Source organism: Anolis carolinensis, chromosome 1 (assembly GCF_035594765.1).
Source record: "Anolis carolinensis isolate JA03-04 chromosome 1, rAnoCar3.1.pri, whole genome shotgun sequence".
Lineage (NCBI taxonomy): Eukaryota > Metazoa > Chordata > Lepidosauria > Squamata > Dactyloidae > Anolis > Anolis carolinensis.
In genome coordinates, this window is record NC_085841.1 from 288,400,153 (window position 1) to 288,420,046 (window position 19,894).

Here is a 19,894-nt window from a genome sequence, read left to right on the forward strand (position 1 = left end):
AACTACATGTGTTGGGGACCCCCTGTGGTGCCGTGGGTTAAACCGCTGAGCTACTGAACTTACTAACCGAAAGGTTGGCAGTTTGAATCCAGGGAGTGGGGTGAGCTCCCACTGTTAGTCCCAGCTTCTGCCAACCTAACAGTTCAAAAACATGTAAATGTGAGTAGATTAATAGGTACTGCTCCAGCAGGAAGGTAACAGTGCTCCATGCAGTCATGCTGGCCACATGACCTTGGAGGCATCTACAGACAACGCCGGCTCTTCGGCTTAGAAATTTTGATGAGCACCAACCTCCAGAGTTGGACACGACTAGACTTAATGGCAGGGGAAAACCTTGACCTTGACCTTTACTTTTACTACATGTGTTGATTTAAGCTCACATCTCCATGCATTTTATGTATTTTCAATTTCTATCCAGCATGATATAGTGGTTTGAGCCTTGAACTATGACTCTGGAGACATTGTCTCAGCTTTAGAGGAAGGCAAAAGCAAACCCTTCTGAACACATTTTGCCAAGAAAATCCCACAATAAACCCATATTTGGGTTGCCATCAGTTACCTTGTGAAATAACTTCAAGGAATACAATAGGGATTCCTGACCTTCAGTAGTTTTTAAGGTGCCAAAATTGGGGAGGGGATGTTATTCTACTCAAGAACACAAAGTCTAGATGTAGACATCTTCCTAAGTCAAGTCTGGATGTCATACCATGAATGGAACCACAAATAATGCCCATGTTTATTACTTATCAGCCAGTTGTCTATCTGAAAAACATATCTCCTTTTACAAAAAGACATCTGGACTTCCCTAGCACCATAAGCTGGCTGTCTTGCACAAACTTTGAGGGGGCAATGGTTAATTTCTTTAGTTACAAATTTAAAAGACAAGCTACTACTTCAGGAATTGTAAGCTGCAGGAAAATTCTTCCTGCACCCAGTTCTGATTCATATAGAAACATGCATTAAAATGGGGATATGAATTAAAGTTGTTTGAATGGGCCCTGCATGTTTCACATAAACTTAAGAGTTAAGGATGTACTATTAAGATATTTTTTCTTAAATATGAACTCAAATCAATTGTTCATGCATCTTCTGTATTATCAAGACATGGGGAACTTTAATGTTAACTTAAATTGCAACCCATCAGTTAAGATAAGGAATTACAAACACTTCCTGTGATAACCTAGGCCTGTAATTGCTACATTTTCATTCCGTTTTAGTAAAAATGGAAACTGCTCTGGAAGAGGTAACAAGAGTGGCAAAGCAATAGGCCCAATCAATTATGAACCCAATGCAGTTCATTTTGTCACCTATATGGTGCCAGACCATGGATCATCTCTCTACCTGACCACCTGTTTTTCTCAGATAAATGCAAATCAGCTGTTCCTATTCTTTTATTTGTTATTTTTTTAATCCACTTTTCTCCTGTGGCAATGTATTTTTTGTAAAACACCCTTAAAATATTGCTAGATTGAATTCATTTTCCTTTGTCTACTCTGTGATGTTTTGTTGCTGTATGCATTCACAATTTCTGATTTAAAGTGAACCTAAGGCAAACCTATCATGGAGTTTTATTGGGAAGGTTTGTTCAGAGGAAGTTTGCCAGCACCTTTCTCTGAGGCTGAAAGAGTGTGACTTCCCCAAAGTCACCCAGTGGGCTTCCATTTTGCATTCCTCTTGACTAGTCATCAAGTATTCAAGAAATGCTATAGGACTGTACTATTCTGGCACTAGCTGTAACTCTAAGAACTCACAAAGATTTTTGTGCTGTAGGCTATACACATTACTGCTATCATGTAAGCTTCACTGGCTGTAAATGATGCAGCAGATGATACGTAGCACAGAAGTACTGATGGAGTCTGATAACTCCCCATAGGCTAAGCAACTAATTTTACCCAAACTCTTCCTGCCAGTCCAATAGCTGTGCATACTCCTAGGACGAAGCCAGTGGAAGATGAATTCCCAAGGGTTATACAGTACACAAAACCGAAGTACACTGACACGATCCATCTTTCCTTGCCTCCACAGCTTTAAGTGCCAATGCAAGCAGGTCAGCAACAGAAGTAAATTGACTTCACTTATTTCCCAGCCCTCATAAATTTTCCCAGTCTCAAACTGCCAAACTAATACAGAAAGTATCTCACAAGGTCATTAATGCAAACTAATACTATGTGTCAAAGACAGAACGCTCCAAGAAGAATACAACTCAGTTTATTGAGGTTACAGAACTAAAAATTGCCCGTAGGAAACAAAGGACTAGGCAAACACTTGTCTTCAGCGTGAAAAGTAACAAAAATAACTTCGTTTGAGTTTAAACAGTTCAAAAGAATAAACCGGATTAAACAGAAGTTTAATCCGGATTAAATCAAAAGTGCTTACTTCAGCCTGGCAATTAAACAAACAAAAACTGGTTAACAAAAGGTCAAAATGAACACAAAACCCAGCAGCAGATTCCCCTCTGCTACTCAAGAGCTACAGAAGTAACTCGGGCTGTTGCTCCTCCGTGAAACGGGCGAAAACCAGGTCCAGGCACATCAATCAGGGTAACGACGGTCAGCGGGGTCCCAATCCGGTCCGAGGTCGAAAGCCAAACGCAGACGTCTAAGGTTCCACAAGTTCCACCGATAGCCACAGAAGGGTTAGTCCAGAGTCGTAGTCAGTCAGTCAGTCCAGCGTCAATCCAGAGTTGGCAATAATGTCCGTCAAAAAGACGACGGAGGTCCAAGCTATTAAGATTAAACACAAGTTGCACAGGAAAAGCCCACACAGTTCCTCCCGCCGTCTATGCCCAGTGTCCTTGGTAACTTACGTATACAGCAAACGAATCACACCCGTCTTCAGGAAGTCCCCAACAAGAGCCCAAGCGTTCGTCCAGATTACCTTGCCCAACGCAATTAGCCATTGGTTCTAAACCCCATTTTGTGCCAGTTCATAACTCCTCATCGCTGTCAGCTGCTATCCTAATTCCAGGTGCCTCCTCATCATCATCCTCATCAGAACTAACACACCTTTGACTACGCCCCACAGCATCCCCAGCTGTGGATCCTGTTCCATCCCTCCAGCCCGTCCACGGGTCCGATCCTGCAACCCGCCAGTCGCCTCCCATGCTATCATTACCAGTGGCACCCAAATCCTCCCTCACACGAGTCCATTCCATGTCATCCTCCTCTGAGCTAACCATCTCTTCCTCCATTCCCTCGGTAAAACCCTCAAAGGAGTCTTCATCAGTTGGTTCTGCAAATAAGTCCCGGAGCCGCTTCCTTTCACGCTCCTCAAAAGAGTCTGACTCTCGAGGAGTCTTACGACCTCGTCTCCTAGTATCGGAGCCAGAAGGCTCAACCATAACACTATGTGTCTAAATGTGTGGGAATATGAAATGTTCACATTTGACCATAATGCTAAAAAGGATTCTTGGTGACAGAGCCCAAATAATTAGCAGGCATCAGAATGAATGAATGAAAAAGATTTCTTGCTAGATATTTTCTATATTATTATTTGTTGAAAGATCAGTGAAAGACTTCACACTCACCTCTTTCTAACCAACATTAAAATCTGTTGAAAAATATGTGCTTTATAACTGAGGGTGCTTCCAGACAGTGCCAAAATTGGCATTTTAAATGGGGGTTAAAAATCCTGGAACCTGTCTGCAGATCCCCACACAGACTTGTTATTCCCGAGATTGGTCTTCCGCCGTTGTCACAGGCATCCTCTGTATTGGAACAAGATAGAGAGCGGACGGGGAAAATCCAGCAGAAGGTTTTTTAAAAATTCACTCTGTTATGTGCTGGACTGTATATGTACACATGTGAATATCTTAATATAAATATAAGCAGATTTGCATGTGCTCATATGAGGTTCAACATATAACGGAGTGAATTTTTCTCTTTCCCCAATTGTTTATTCAAGCTTGGTTTAATATTATAGAGTTTAAAATAAAGAGTTTCAGAGAGTTCTACTTGCTGTCTGTTTGTGCTTTCTTTAAATCATCTGTGTGCCCGTTTTGAGAGCCTAATCAGCTGATCAGCTGTTTTGGGCTTTTAAAAAGCACATGTGTGCTGGATAAGCCTACACAGGGGAGGGAAGGAAATTACATGTTTTTCACAAGTGCGAGGATATACAGTGACAAGAATATGTCCATTTTAGACTATGAATATTTTGAAAAAGCTTTCTGTGGCAAGATAACAAGGCTAGTTTCAGATCAGGAAACTGGTAAATATTGTTGAGGTAAAATGCAGTTCAGGCAAACTTAAGTGGTGCAAAATGAACATTTGGTGGAGTTACTGATATAGATATGAATGTAAGAGAAAAATAATACAAGATCTAAACACATAGACAACATGCCAAAGAGATAAGAACGCCGGACTAGCAAAGACCTTGATAGGGATAATCAGAACATAATGCCATCTAAGCAGACACCTGACAGATGAGACTAGAAACCCAAGAGCCTCCTGACCAAAAGAACATTGGATTATACCAAACACTGTCTTGTGGGATCCCAAGAAATACTGTATAGATAATAGTAATTGTAAGTACTGTTGAAAGGGACACTCAGCCTTAGATGACTTATAGAAAAGGAGCCAAAGAGAGCTATTGAAATAAATAAAGTACCTTCCACAACCAGATACTCAACATAGCAAATAAAGAAGAGCTAAAACTATTTAAATCCTTTAAACACAAAGCAAACAAACCTAAATTAAAGGGGGCATTCACATGCTATCCATTATGAATGGCATGCATGTCTGGGTATACAAATCACAAGTGTACTGCTAAGCTCTCCATTAACCTAACAATAAGGCATTAAATTAATTTTCCACATTCAGATATGCTCTTCCGCTGCAGGGGGGAAATGGATCTTGTAAGGGCCATGTTTGATGCTAATGCTATTAACGGCAAGAAATCTTCATTCTATCTATAACTAATGAGAAAACACAGGTAACCAGAACAGCTGGAAACACAAAAGAAGCTCCACCGAGAATATCTTCGCAATAAGCTCTTGTTTTCTTTTACTGTGACAAGCAGGTTCTGTCTTTGGGCATTAGACATCTAAAAACTAGAATTTTCTTCCATGAATCATGTCCACAGACAATCTGCTAATGTTCATTAGAAACTACAGCTGAGCTGAATGACATACAATAGAGTCTCACTTATCCAAGCTTCACTTATCCAAGGTTCTGTATTATCCAAGGCAGTCTGCCTTTTAGTAGTCATTGTTCTTGTAGTAAATGTTGCAATGTTTTGGTGCTAAATTCGTAAATACAGTAATTACTACATAACATTACTGTGTATTGAACTGCTTTTTCTGTCAATTTCTTGTAAAACGTGATGTTTTGGTACTTAATTTGTAAAATCATAATGTAATTTTATGTTTAATAGGCTTTTTTCTTAATTCCTCCTTATTATCCAAGATTTCTGCTTATCCAATGTTCTGCCGGCCCGTTTATCTTGGATAAGTAAGACTCTACTTTATTCACAAATTCACTGTCAAAATAGGGTGGCCGTTTTGGTGGCATTTAGATTCAAAGTGGAATATTAAAAATGGTTTTGGAAGAGGGCCTCTCTTCTCCTCTCCAGTCCTCTTTCATCTTAAGTGTGGGTAATTTGCTACTGTGGAGTAGGAGTTCTTCCCTTTGGATTTGCAAATGCAGTAAAAGTGCCATTTCCCTCAGCAGTAGTACATGTCCCCCCATACAGAGCTCTCAATCCATACTGCTTGCTTACCATCATTAGAGCAACACTGGAAGTAGGTGGAAAACTATAGCAGCAGAAAGAACAAGATGAGCCTTTACTTACTATTTACTACTTCTTTAAAAACAAAGTTTGTTTGTTTTTTAAAGCTATTACCAGAGAAATCATTTTAAAATTATTGGTAAGCCTGCTAAGCAATCTGTTACACTTCCCCAAAGATTTCACCCTATTTTGGTTCTCCGCCTATTAAAATCAGACAAAGTCCAAAACAGAGCAAAACAAGTCTCAGCTTTATATACCTAATCCCCCCTTCTGTATGTGTTTATATGTCTCCTCTTTTGATTCTGATAAAAAATATAAGCTGTGTTGCAGTCCGACTCCAAAAGATGTATGTGCAAAAACCTTATCAAAACATTGTATGTCTTTCTAACCAAAACAGTTTCAACCACAATTATAAGAAAACCTCTTATTTGAGACTATGTGCACAAAATGATGCTGAATCAACACCATGGATGTCTACTTGAAGGTTGTATTGTCTTTTTCTTTTATCTGAGTTACAAGCAGCAGATAAAAAAGCCTTGTCTGCTTACATTCCAGCAGTGAAGAGCTGAGCAAAACTCTTTCACTAAATATAACAGCAATGCGAATAAGCTCTTTTACCAACAGTGGATGTTTACCTTCCTCCCCCACCCTTACTTTTAGTCCTATCTCTGTGACACAATGACCTGTAAACTAAAACAGATTTATAAGAGAAATAAATATACTTTTGCAAAGAGAAGTACACATGCCAGCACACAATACTATGAAGGGGAACACACAGTTTACTGTCAGAGTCAATGTGCTATGAGCACAAAAAGCCCTAGGTTTCCCCTTCCACCCAGTGTAAGTGAAAAAAACGTTGGGCAGCAAACTGAAGCTTTTCCTATTCTGAGCTTCTCAGGAGCTGCAGGAAACCCTGTTAGGTAGACCAATAATCTGCCTTAATGAAAGGCAACTTCATATGTAGGGGAAATCTGCCATTCTAACATTTTGTTCTATTTTTTTTGCCTAAGCCTTCCCTTTTCCCTCATCAGCTAAATGAATAACCATACCTTTCAACTATCCCATTTCAGCGGGAACAATCCTGATTAATCCTCAACTGTCCCACTTTTCAACTGCTTCTGAAAATGTCCCTGTTTCTTTCTCCCCATCTCTTTGTCCTAAGCAAACTTCCAATGGTGTAAACTCCGTTCAAAGTGCAAAAATAACTTTAACTCAATGAATACAACATGGGGGACAGAAAAATAGAGGCAGAATCTTGCCTTTCCAAGAAATCTCTGGCAGAAGTGAGCTGCTGCAGTCTCTCCCAGTTTGTCTGTTGTTCCCCATCAACAACTTTTCCCATCTTGATCACATTCAAATGTTTCTTGATCACACATGTTCCAGTTTTCATCTATGAAATGTTGGAGGGTAGGAATGACTGATCTAGTCAATCATGGCGATGCGTGTTTGAACACTAAATCTGATGGGATATCCACTGATTGATCTCTTTCCACCAATAGAACTGGAGTGATCTGTCCTTTCCACTGCAGCCACAATGCATTTTAAAAAACACTGTTTGAGAGAATTGGCAAACCCTTTAGCCCTTGTTGGTGTTCACAGTTGCAAAAGGGAGACAAGGAAATGAGATTTCAGCAGCACTGGCTTTAGGGCAGTGGTTCTCAACCTGTGGGTCCCCAGATGTTTGGCCTTCAACTCCAAGAAATCCTAACAGCTGGTAAACTGGCTGGGATTTCTGGGAGTTGTAGGCCAAAACACCTGGGGATCCATAGGTTGAGAACCACTGCTTTGGGGCTATTTTTTTAAAAGATACAGTTCTAATGTAAATAATTAGTATTGTTTGTTTGTTTTTAAAAAAAAGGTAATTTTCACAAATCTTGAAATGGAACAGATATTCCTGTTAAAACTCAGGCATGAAAATAGATGGTGATGCAGTATGCAGGAATTAACCCAATATTTGGGCTTCATGGTTGTCATGTGTTAGACAATTTGGGCTTTTCTAGTTTTCTAGTTTCTAGTTTCACAGATGAAAACAAGTTAGCTTTAACTGTAGATTAAGAGTTCTTGTTTGTTTGTTTTTATTTGTTTTTAAACAGAATTCTTGGCATGTTTCCCTCCTCTCACAAGGTTTGAACATTGACTGTTCAAACCACAAAGCCAAATTCGTACTGGCAAAGAGTCCTTCAAAGCAGCTCACAAAAATGATGCAATTGTAACCAAGAAATCATAAAATAACAAACAAGTTCCTACTTTTAAAATCCTACATAATTAATCAAAGCAGCACTCATTTCATATTTAGAATAGCTGATTGAAGAAGTGTTTTAATTAATTTCCGGAAAATGAAGAACTGGCTTGTAAAACTGTTCTATGGAAGCAGCTGAAACAGAAAAGTACCATTGTGGACAAACCTCTGCCTGACTTCCCAGGTGAAGCAAGAGCCAGCAGTCTGACTAAAGAGTCTGAAATTGGGCCAGAGATCTGTAGTGCTTTGTATGAGAAGACGGATGACAAGTAATAAATAAATAAATAAACAAATATCTGCCAGCAATGATTATGTAAGAATTATGTCATGTCTGTTTTCATCTTGGCACTAATGTGAAAAGGAGACTGTCACATTGTATTTAATTGTGTTTGTCAGGCTGCTTTTTCACATTTGGGAGCTATTGTTTTAACTTCTGTTGTTCTTTTCTGTTCTGTTCATTGGGCACAGATAAGCTCCAAAATGCAGCAGGCACTTATGTTTACAAAATACCTGGATTTGGTCATGCGGTCAGATTAGGAGAAACACTGACTTGAAATGGGATCACGTTAACCAGATTGCTCACACAGAATACAATGCCTCTATTTATTTTTTAAAAAAATATTTTAAGCACTTGTTACCAGCTTTCCGAGATTAAGTGCAAATCACCACAAAAGAGACAACATAAATACACACTCGAAGTGTGTATTCTATACAGCTATCCCTCTACATTTACTGAGGCTAGAGGTGCAAGAACCCCATGAAAGTGGAAAAACTGTTACTAAAAGAAACACTTTTTTAAAAAAGGAGACAATAACTCTATAGGAATCGCCAAGTCCTGCAGCACAACTCTATGGTCAACATCCAACAGACTCAATCTGGAGGAGCGATAAATGCCTAGAGCAATTTTCTTTCTAGGAAACTCTTGACCCTCCAGCATGACTCTATAGCTAACTTCCAATGACTTATTACCAAACCAAACACATGAAAAGCATGATACATAGTTGACAAATACATATCTGTGGCAAAGAGGTACAGTAGAGTCTCACTTATCCAAGCTAAATGGGCCGGCAGAAGCTTGGATAAGTGAATATCTTGGATAATAAGGAGGGATTAAGTAAAAACCTATTAAACATCAAATCAGGTTATGATTTTACAAATTAAGCACCAAAACATCATGTTATACAACAAATTTGACAGAAAAAGTAATTCAATATGCAGTGATGTTATGTTGTAATTACTGTATTTACGAATTTAGCACCAAAATATCACGATATATTGAAAACATTGACTACAAAAATGGCTTGGATAATCCAGAAGCTTGGATAAGCGAGGCTTGGCTAAGTGAGACTCTACTGTATTTAGAAAAGGCAGATCTCTGGTTGTTCTGATTGCAATTCAAATTGTACAAAAGACAGCTAGGCCTACCTGTCAGCATCACCCAGACCCAGTGAGGTATTGCGTTGCAGAGTTTCCCGTACAGCAGCCATCCCATCAGGAAGCCTGTTTAACCTTCGAGTATAAAGACCCAATCCACCATCAGTCATATACCTAAGAAAGAAAAGTGGAGGAAGTTAAATACTGAAAATTTACCAAAACAATACACAGAGTACCGCATATGTCCTTTTGGATACCAAAATGTGAGCATTCATTAAAACACTCAAAATTAAATATACCAATATACATTATAAAATTCTTGGAACAAACATAACAATGAAAATATATCAAGCAATTTTTGACCAGCAATGTCTCCCCCCCCCCCCCCAAACTCTTGATATTTTGCTCTGTGTCACAGATTTGATATTATCTTCATATCTTAAAAGGACAGGCAAGGTTATTCTTTCAGTATGGCATAGGTTTCCACAGCATGGACTAGCTACGCATTTGCTGAAAATAGATTCTTAACAAGTATTTTCTTACATGCATGCTATGCTTACAGAAACTGTATACTTTTGTGCTCTTCCTAATTTTAAGAAGAATGGGAATAGTCATTGAGATGCTTCTGGGCCTCATTTGGCCTCCAAAGCGACTTGGTGAGAATGATAGTCCTTCCAAGTTAGGTGTGTAAACATTATTCAGTATGCAATGTCACAGCCGCAGCTGCTTGGAGAAGCAATGGAATACTTTGTGTAGATATTTTATTGGCCCATTAGCCCATATGCCAGCCAGGAAGTCAAATAAGTACTGTCAATATGCTATTTGAGAGGATCTTCTGGAAAGAGCATTCATTCCTTAACCAAGTAACATCAAATCAATACACTCCTTTTCCTTGAGGACATGAACTCCACAAGTATGAAATCCATATTATTAGGCAGCATAACTGTTTTTTTTATCAAATATGATAAACAATGATTTTTGTATTACTTTGGCTTTCAGAATACGGTCTCACATACAGCAGTAAGTTATTTCTAGCCTAGATAACATGTAGCTTCCAGAAGGCCAATGAAAATCAAACCACTCAGACTTGTTAGATCTAGTAAAAAATTAGAAGCTTTCAGTAAGAAAATTACTTTCAGAGACATTTTTTCAAAGAACCACAGTTTAATCATTTTTGTAGACAGCAGTTTGGCATAATTTTCAAAGAATGATAAAAGAAAGAAGGTAACTTATGCCTCTTATTGGTAAGCATACACATAATTTAAGTCTTACAATTTTTTTGTGCTAACCAATAGCAGCAAATCTGAGTGAAACCCAAAAATCCTGGACACAGAGAAAAATCTCACAGAAGACTGATTATGGATGTATTTTGCACTAAATCTGAATTTTTGTGTTGGATTCTAGTTTTTGAATGGCTCCGTCAGACAACTTCAGTTTAGTTAAGTAGCTAGAAAACTATTTGAAATTTCTGTTTATTCCCCATAGAGAGCTAAAGACCGCTTTGTGGTATCCCATACTTCTAGAACAGTGGTTCTCAACCTGTGGGTCCCCAGATGTTTTGGCCTTCAACTCCCAGAAATCCTAACAGCTGGTAAACTGGCTTAGATTTCTGGGAGTTGTAAGCCAAAACATCTGGGGACCCACAGGTTGAGAACCACTGTTCTAGAACCATGGTATTGTTTGTCAGGAAATCTATAATTTCCTTAATACCACTTTTTCTTGCTATTCCTTTGACCATGGAAAATTGAAAAGCTCTCTGTCATGGGATTCAACATGTCATACAGTTCCAGGATCAGTTCAGGATTTGCTGAGTCCAAGCCCCTTCCCCATGGTACTTCTTACAATTCTCTGGCAAGCTGAAAGGTTAATAAATGAATGGAACAAATGAAAACAAAAAAAATCACAACATCAAAGATCAGAGGTGGTGCAGTGATAGAAAGGAGGAATGTTCATCCAGGATCTCCTCACCGTCCAGAGACTGGGGAGTATATGAGCCAGAGCCTCCCTATGGTCTGGGAGGAGGCTGGTGTACTAATTAAGCATTCCTGTCTTTGGTGGATTATTTGCAGTAAATTAAACTTGGAATCCCTTTTTGAATAAGTATTACCACCTTTCAGCAGAGTATGATCTTCAAGCATGCCTGTCAGGACCCAGGCTGCAGAGCACCAATAACCATGCGCTGAGACCAGAATCTATCTAATATCTTTATTAAAGGAATATATAAAGTCAATAAAAACAAGTGAAGAATATAGCTCAGGAGTAGACCTTTCAGGAAAGGTCAAATATAGTCCAGAAAAACAATGTCCAATATGAGATATTAGAGTCCAAAGTTATAATCCAATAACCGAAACACACACTTTGCCAAGCAAAGTGTGGGGAAATGACAAGGTCCTTTAGTCCAATGGAGCTTGACAACAAGGCTGGAAAAACAAACTAGATTCTTGGCAAACAAGACTTGATACAAGGCAACAAGGAGCAAGAAGCAAGAACAAGGTCCGTGGCGAGGTCCGAAGAACAAGGCAGGCTTGGAACTAGAACAAGGTCCGTGGCAAGGTCCTGGAAACTAGGAACTGGAGTAGCGTAGTCCACACACGATCTCACTCCTGAAGCTGACGAATTGACTCCGCAAGGATCTCCTTGCGGTAAAACACCTATATAGGATCCTGTTTTCCCGCCAAGGAACACTTTCCCTGGGGAACAAGAAGTGAAACCCAAACTGTGTCCAGATGCATGACTCCTTAAGATTTCCCAAGGGAAGCAGGCTTAATCAGCTAATTGTCTGGCAGCGATTCTGGCGCTTCGGCGATTCGCCTCCCTAGCGCCTCTATCTCGATTATAATTATCCTTGCGAGAGAACGGGGGAGAATTCTTGTTTGGCTGACTTCTTGAGGGCAAACATCCTGCAGGTGCAGGGGCTCCGATTCTGGCTGAATCGGTGGGAAACCCAAGTTTTCCTCTTCGTCTGCCACAATAGTACTAGGAACGGGACTACATGGCCCATGAGACATCACAATGCCATATCTCTGGGAAAGATCTTATGACTCTATGTGGTAAGGGAATTCATATGAATTTATGTGCAGATGTGAAGATGAACACAACACATGCCACTATCTATAACTTGTTTACTTCTATATGGAACAAGAGACCACAACTTCAATTCGCTTGTATAAATAATGTGGGTTTCATCGGTGGAATCACCTTGTAAATAACTTGCTTTCTCTTAAACATTAATTGTCATTCTTAATATAATATGTCAGTTTTAAAATTAATGCAATCTCTTAGAGAAAAGAGATTGCACAAGAATGGCAGAGAATAAAAGAGAAGCAGCTGCAGCGTTTAAGTAAATGTAGAACAAGCAGAAAGTAGTAGGGGAAGCTTTCTGAAGCTGAACTGGACTAAGAGGAAGTTTCTCCATCCATTAATCTGTGCTCTCATTTGGTTTACAGAAAGATGATGGATACTCTGTTCTTTACATGCTCATAAAAACCCTGTCAGACAGGGGAAACCATAGCTGATGTTAAATTTCATTTCAGCATTTCTGATTCCATGCACGATATTCTGTTCATTGGATCACTCTGAAAAATTCCAGTCACATATTCTTAAGAAGTACATTTCTCTGTTTTTGTATGACATGTTTAGCAACACCATTTGCTAAGTCTAACACCTTCTTGCACCAATGCCTTGTATGTTAGACAGGATGCATAAAAAACATGTTCAAACCTTCATGCTATTATAAAGTTCACTGGATAACTTTGGTGAAGTAATAATCTCACATATTTATATTATCTCACTGCAGAAACGTTTATTTCTAACATAAATAGGCATGTGTCATAATGAATTTAGAATTATAATAATGGCCAGCAAATGAGGCAGTGGGGAGTGTGAGTGTGTATGAAAGAGAGAGGAGAGTATTGACTGCTGTGGTCCTCCCAGAATTGTTCCACTGCTCATCACAGGTTATAGTATTCCCCAACAACAGCTAGATCTGATGGGCACTGTTGTCCAGGTACATCTGGAAAGTCACAAACTGTTCAACCCTACTGGGAATGAATAAATATATAACATGCATATGAAGTTATATACAGACTATTAGAAAAGAAGAAGGTTTGATTGACTACAGAAATTGTGGAAGATTAGTATGGATTTCTTTCCTGAAATAGAACTGGGCAGTGGGATTCTGTAAACGGTTGGATATTTGAATGGTGACTGAAGATATTAACAGATGAAGGTTAAAAAGAAAGAAAAAAACCTAAGAAAGTGAGGACAGGATCACTTCCTTCTATCTCCCTCTCTAGTTATAGAATAGGTAGACAGAGATATGTAGTGTCCATATAGAGTGGACATATGCACAGGTTGATGTATTTACTGTAAATCTGTTTGGTCATTTACAGGAAAAAGTAACAAGGTTCCAACCTATCACAAACTGATGAAGAGCAATTTGTCTCGTATTTTGATTATTTGTTCATGTGGCTGACTATGAATATGAACAACTTCAACAATATGAAACTGTTATTGTTGATCAAATGAAAGACTAATACAGCCACATGACTGATTAAACAGAGGCTGGATGGCCATCTGTTGGGAGTGTTTTACTTGTGCTTTTCCTGCATGATAGGGAATTGGAATGGATGGCACCTATAGTCTCTTCCAATTCTATGATTCTATTATTCTGACTCAGAAATGATTTTTTTTTTACCTAATATGACCTGAACAAACATAATTCCTGTGTTATCCTAAGGTTTGAAATTTTCCACAACAACTACATTATTGCTAAACATTTGGCATATGGGTTAATGGAATGACAAGGAAAACAGCAACAGATCTTATATTCAGGTTTCTAAAGCACTACTTGAGAATGATAGGGGTTTGTTTTGAAACAGCTAAAACATTGGCATTTAGTTAATTTTTCACCAGTATGCACACATATTAACAGCATTTTAAGTTCAGTTTCATAGGTGCAGTACAAGAAATCTACTTATAGTGCATGGGGATGAGCAGACTATAAATTGCCATATTAAAAAACAGCTAATTTTGAAGAGTTTTCCTCTTAGTATAAAAGAAAACCCCACAAAGAATCACAAAAAACCCAACAACCTTATGAATAATTCTACAAAGTTCATTTTTTAAAAACCTTTCTTTAAAATAAAGTGCTAACGGGTTTTCAGAGTCTAAACATGGACAAATGTTATATTGTGAGTACTCTTTTAGCTAACAATCATTAGAACAAATAAATTTAAACATTGGGGAGTTTCCAACCCTCCCAACAACTGTACAATAATGTGAGAATGCCCATTATATCCTCTAAAACTTGTGCTGCCCTTTCTCTCTCCTGTTTTGTAATAGCCACCCAATCCAAATGTGCAATCAAACAGAGAGAAAAGAAAACCATGAAGTTGATACCTTTGATAAATGTTCAGTCAAACATACTTTACTGAGCCTTGAATGGAAGAGCAACATCCTTTCAGTCCTTCCGTTGCACTTCTGAAAACAGTGGCTAAATAATTTGAAGTCTGAATATGTCCTTCAGTTTCGCAAAGTTCATGGCCATTCAGTGACTTTTCTTCTTTGTAGTCAAAGAGGGAATACAAGCCTTCTCATTCGACAAATGATCTGAATATAGTTACTCCTAAATCAGTAATCTTGCAAGAGCTAAAATCATTCTTATCCCACGGATGCACCAAAGCTATTTCTGCCCATCTTTCCCCGCAATCACTTGTGTGACACTGTAAGCTGTAACAGATAAAAACCTTTGATGCCTGACTCAATTATTAAACTTTGCATGCGAGAGGAAGGAAAGGGGGGAAAAACGTGGTGGATGTAAGTTAGCTTTGTCAGTCTCTGCTGGATTCAAGAACAATAGACAATTGCCCCTCTGGGATTTCACAAAGAGGTTGCTAAGCTAGTTAAAACCAGGGACAGGGCTATTCTCGGTTTTGCTTTGTCCATGGGGACAAGACACAATACTCTTCTCTTCACTGCATAAACAAGGAGCCCAGTTTCAATGGCATTAATAGAAGGTAGCTTGACTCAAGCTCTTCATTCATTGAAACATTTGTTTGTGAGGGGTTTACAGAAATCAGTTTTAACATGGAAGAAGTAAATTATACAAGAGATCAGGTTATATAAATGCAAACATTTCAAAATATTTCATTTTATGTGTGAATGAACTTCAGAAGTGAAAATATAATAATCCAGTATATATCCCAGCAAACATAGATTTGCTATGAACAGCAATTTCTACAGAGAATGCAATTTTATGACATATAAAGTCCTTATAGAGAGATCACTGGCATTTGGGTTGGATTACATATATAATCTATGAGAATATCCTTTATCCAGACAGAATTCCAATGCAAAAATTTAGGGAAAACAAAGGCATCAGTAAAATGCATGCCTGCTATTCCAGCTTCCCTCTTTTTGAATTAACTGCCCACTGCAGGTGCCCTTCTTCTGCTTCAACAGTTTCTAACATGACCTTGCACTGCACTGAAAACATGAACCACAAAATGAGTTTTAACTCTGCCACATGACAGAATGGTGCACAGTCAGCTTTCAACCTTATAAAAGCATCCCTGGGAATAAGTTTGTTGAACTGAATCATACTTACTAATACAGGAACAAGATTTGGGACACAGAGCCCAGGGCACTGAAGGTAATGCTTCAAATGCATATGATTGGTTGTAGTGTGTAAATAATAATATTTAAAAGTTATTTTAAAGGCAAAAACATTTGAATGTTTATGTCATTGTAACCAAGCCTAATATTGATGGTCATTAACAACTCAAGGAGTTTTAACAAGACATAACAACTTGGTTTCAAAAAGTAATTGTTCAAGCAGCTTACTCCTCAATATATATGCAGATGATTGTGTTGAAATTTTTTGTTATATGGTAAACATTTTGTATTTCTCTGGGTTATTTCAAAATAAATTATTATTAGGTATCCATTTTCCTATTCAAAGGGCTCAAAAGTGTAATCTTCCCCACTATGTGCAAATCTGACAATCAGATTGCGTTGAAAGGGCTTTTAAAAACAGAAGGAATTGAGTACAGATCTGAAAACACACTTACACACAGACCTAACCTTCCAACTTTTATTAGTCTGGCCATCATCCTAATCAGTGCCCATTCTTCTTCACCAATCAAAGGAGAGAGTATCCATTTCATAGACTCATATAATCATAGAGTTGGAAGAGACTTCATGGGCCATCCAGTCCAACCCTCTGCCAGGAAGCAGGAAATCACATTTAAAGCACCACTGACAGATGGCCATCCAGCCTCTGCTTAAAAGTCTCCAAAGAAGGAGCCTATTTGCCCCTATTGAATTTATTTTCCATTTTTAGTGATTTTTATATTTTCGTTTTAAGCGTTGGATCCAGGGCCTTAAGCATCTTGAAGAAGAGGAGGAATGATCAAAGAGCCAGCACATCAAAAATGCAGTGTAGAATTGCAAAATCTAATGGGCCAATCATTTTTCTGAAGCCAGTGCGAAATCTATACATTATAATATTAAAGTGAAACAGTCATTTTAATTTCATTATTTTCATTATTTTAAAGGTAAAATTGTGCCTTTTATATAGACCCACCACATACAAAGGAAAATGGGATTCAAATTTTAAGGTCAAACATTTCAGTTGGACAGAGCTTAACAACAGCCATTAGCTTTTTGATGCTCAAATATTTGTTGAAAATGAATTCATGAATATCTGAATAACTTTTGTCTTTCTCAATAAAGAAATAAAATAAAAAGGACACATGCATAATGAAAATAACAGTTGCTAAAAATGGACAATAGAAAAGAGAACACTGAATACATAACATCTGAACAATTTTCAATATTTTGTATGACATATTTCTGCTTCATTGGTTGATTACTGGCAGTGTAACCACCACTATTTTAAAGCACAATCTTAACTCACCAAGAAAATGTGCTGCATTCAATCCTCTCTGCCTAGGAGTTTAGGGAATTACTTAAGATGACTTTGGCCATTATCTAAATCTGTGCCAACATAGTGGTTGTGTTTCTGAGCTAGTGAATACTAAACACCACTTAGCTCCTCTATTACACTACCCCTTTTCTAGATCTTTTGCAGGTTGAGCTGACAGAGCAATTGTGCTGTCAGATCTTTGTTGATTAAAGTCTGAGATCCTGCCTATTCCCAGTCCAGTGAATGCTGGAGTCAGGATTGCACTTTTCATAATCATGAGAGATTTGAAAAGTAAGCAGTTTTTTTGGTCTACGACTCCCAGTACCTTCCAGCCAGCTTGGTTATTGCCATGCACTTAGAACACTTTGGGACATTTCTAACATCCCCCTCATTGCTCCCACAAGTACATTTTTGTCTGTTACTTGTACAAAATGATGGGTACATAACCAAGGGAACATTAAATATTGCTAAAAGTGTGAATTCTCCTCCTGGCTTGCTTGCAGCAAAGGTTGTTTATGATTCACTCTTCTCCGTTTCATCACTTGATTTACTTATATCAACAGAATACAGGGCTTTTTCTCAACATTGCAGACTTGTTATGACACAGTTGTGAACTTCAAGCAAAACAACAAGTTACAACAAGTACCAAAGAGATGAACAAGTCTGCATTCTAATGACTGGTTGTCCAAAGTGTACTGCACTGTGACATGACATTTGTTTAATCTTCATGAAATCGTGACTACAAATCTTCCACACAACTTCTCCACTAACAACTGATTACAGCTCAGAATTATGTTTAGAGGATATCAGCTGACAACTAACCTGCATTATTTCTTTACTTCTTCTTCCAAGTATTTTACTGGTAAATAGGATCCTTACCAATGGTAAAACATGGGAATAGAAAGCTGAATTTAGGGTTGTCATCTTCTCAGACATTCTCTGTAGTTGTGGCTTTATCAATAAAGCAATATTAAGGAATTTGTGTTTTCTCTCAATAGATATATAAAATTATCCTTAGCCAATAAGGCAATAGAAGGAATTAACAGGATAATAATCATTATCCTGTTGCTGCAGTGAAAGATGCTGTTAAAAGCATCCACTTTATCCTTCAAGGAAAGGAAAAATAAACAGTACCAATTAACCATAATAAAATAGTTTGTGGATAATCCCCAAAGGAAGAGAAAGTTAAAATGGCACATTGGGGCATTTCAGTTAAATCTGAGAAACAGAGAAACTCTGTGACATCTCCACAAATGTGTAAATTTCCAAAACACTTTAATGGATGAACTTCATCATGGATAAGAAAAACAGACGAAGATAGGAACTTTGTTGGCCCAGGCAAAAGACAATTAAAGAATGACTTAGTCATGAGCCATCAATTATCTGAATTCTTAGTTCGTTTTCTCTTGAATTATCTCACAATTGAACTCAGTGTTTGTGCTATTCTAGATCAAGAAAAGGGTAATAAAAATTATTTTCTACACTACTGTCCCGTGTACAAGCTTTGTTTACACAACTGTTATTAATAGAGCAGTAAAAGGGCTTGCAACAAATGGAAATTAAACCTTGTGTGCTTTTCAGGGCAGGGGGAATCACCCCCACCCAGCTTCCTGGCACAGACCAACTGGTTTCTGAGTTCCCTTGGTAACTTAAACTTTTGAACTTTTCTCACATTTTGCCAGCTGCCAGGGCCACAAACATTTTGTACGGTACAGCAAAGCCGTTATATGCTCCACTTTTAGATGAAGACTGAGTAGCACTTTTCATCCTCAAAGAGAGGATTTCATTGAAAGGGCCTGCCACAAGATCACAGACTGAAAGTCTCCAGTCCAAACTTTGGCAGTTCTCCTGCAGCAGTGTGTGGGGACAACTGTAAAAAAAGAAATCATTGGAAAAAAGAGGTTGCAGAGACTTATTTTCTTAAGAGGTGAGAACAGATACAGAAGGGCTCTAACAGTGATTATACCCCTACTTAAAATAATCACAATCCCTGGGTAGCCCACAAGAGCATAACAATGCTGTCTAAGGATCTCTTCACACTGGCCGCCAGAATCGTCACGCATCATGGCAAATCAGGTGACCGCCATCAGGGGGGCAGGCATGGGGAACCTGTTGCCCCATGTCCCGCATTGCCCAGTTCACTGGCAGGGCAATCTCACAGGGGGAACTGTCAACTGCCAGGCTTCCCCCATTGATTCAAGGCAACATGGAAAGATCCCAGTGTCGCCGCAGTGGCAACATGCTCCACTCCGCCTCCCCTTTAAGCACGGAGCCCAACCAGAATTAGTAGTGTGTCATGTAATGGGATCTGGCAGGCCATGAAGTGGAGCATGTTGCTGATTCTTTCCCTGTCTGATAAGGTTTTTAGTGTCATGTTCATATTCCATGCATATATTTCAGAAGTACACAAGTCTCTTGTAAATATATTATATATTTATTTACCATACTTGTATCCTGCCTTTCTCAACCCCAAAGGGGATTCAAAGCAGCATTACAAAGGCAACAATTCAATGCTGCATATACATACATCAATGGATAAACAAAAACATTAAAACCAACCAATTAAAACATAACATTAAAACAAGAATTAAAATTACATAATCCAGATCATATTCCAAGGCTAGTCTTGT

At 38.4% G+C, this 19,894-nt stretch overlaps 1 protein-coding gene across 15 annotated transcripts in view; it reads right to left on the bottom strand.

Annotated features, from left to right (window-relative positions):
- The window catches only part of nav2 (neuron navigator 2), a 691,770-nt gene that overhangs the window by 105,732 nt on the left and 566,144 nt on the right, over positions 1-19,894 (bottom strand). For all 15 annotated transcript variants that reach the window (XM_062967809.1, XM_003214661.4, XM_008106124.3 and 12 more), the window contains one exon: positions 9,389-9,511. In XM_062967809.1, the coding sequence (XP_062823879.1) occupies positions 9,389-9,511 (123 nt within the window). The remainder of the gene's footprint in view (positions 1-9,388; positions 9,512-19,894) is intronic.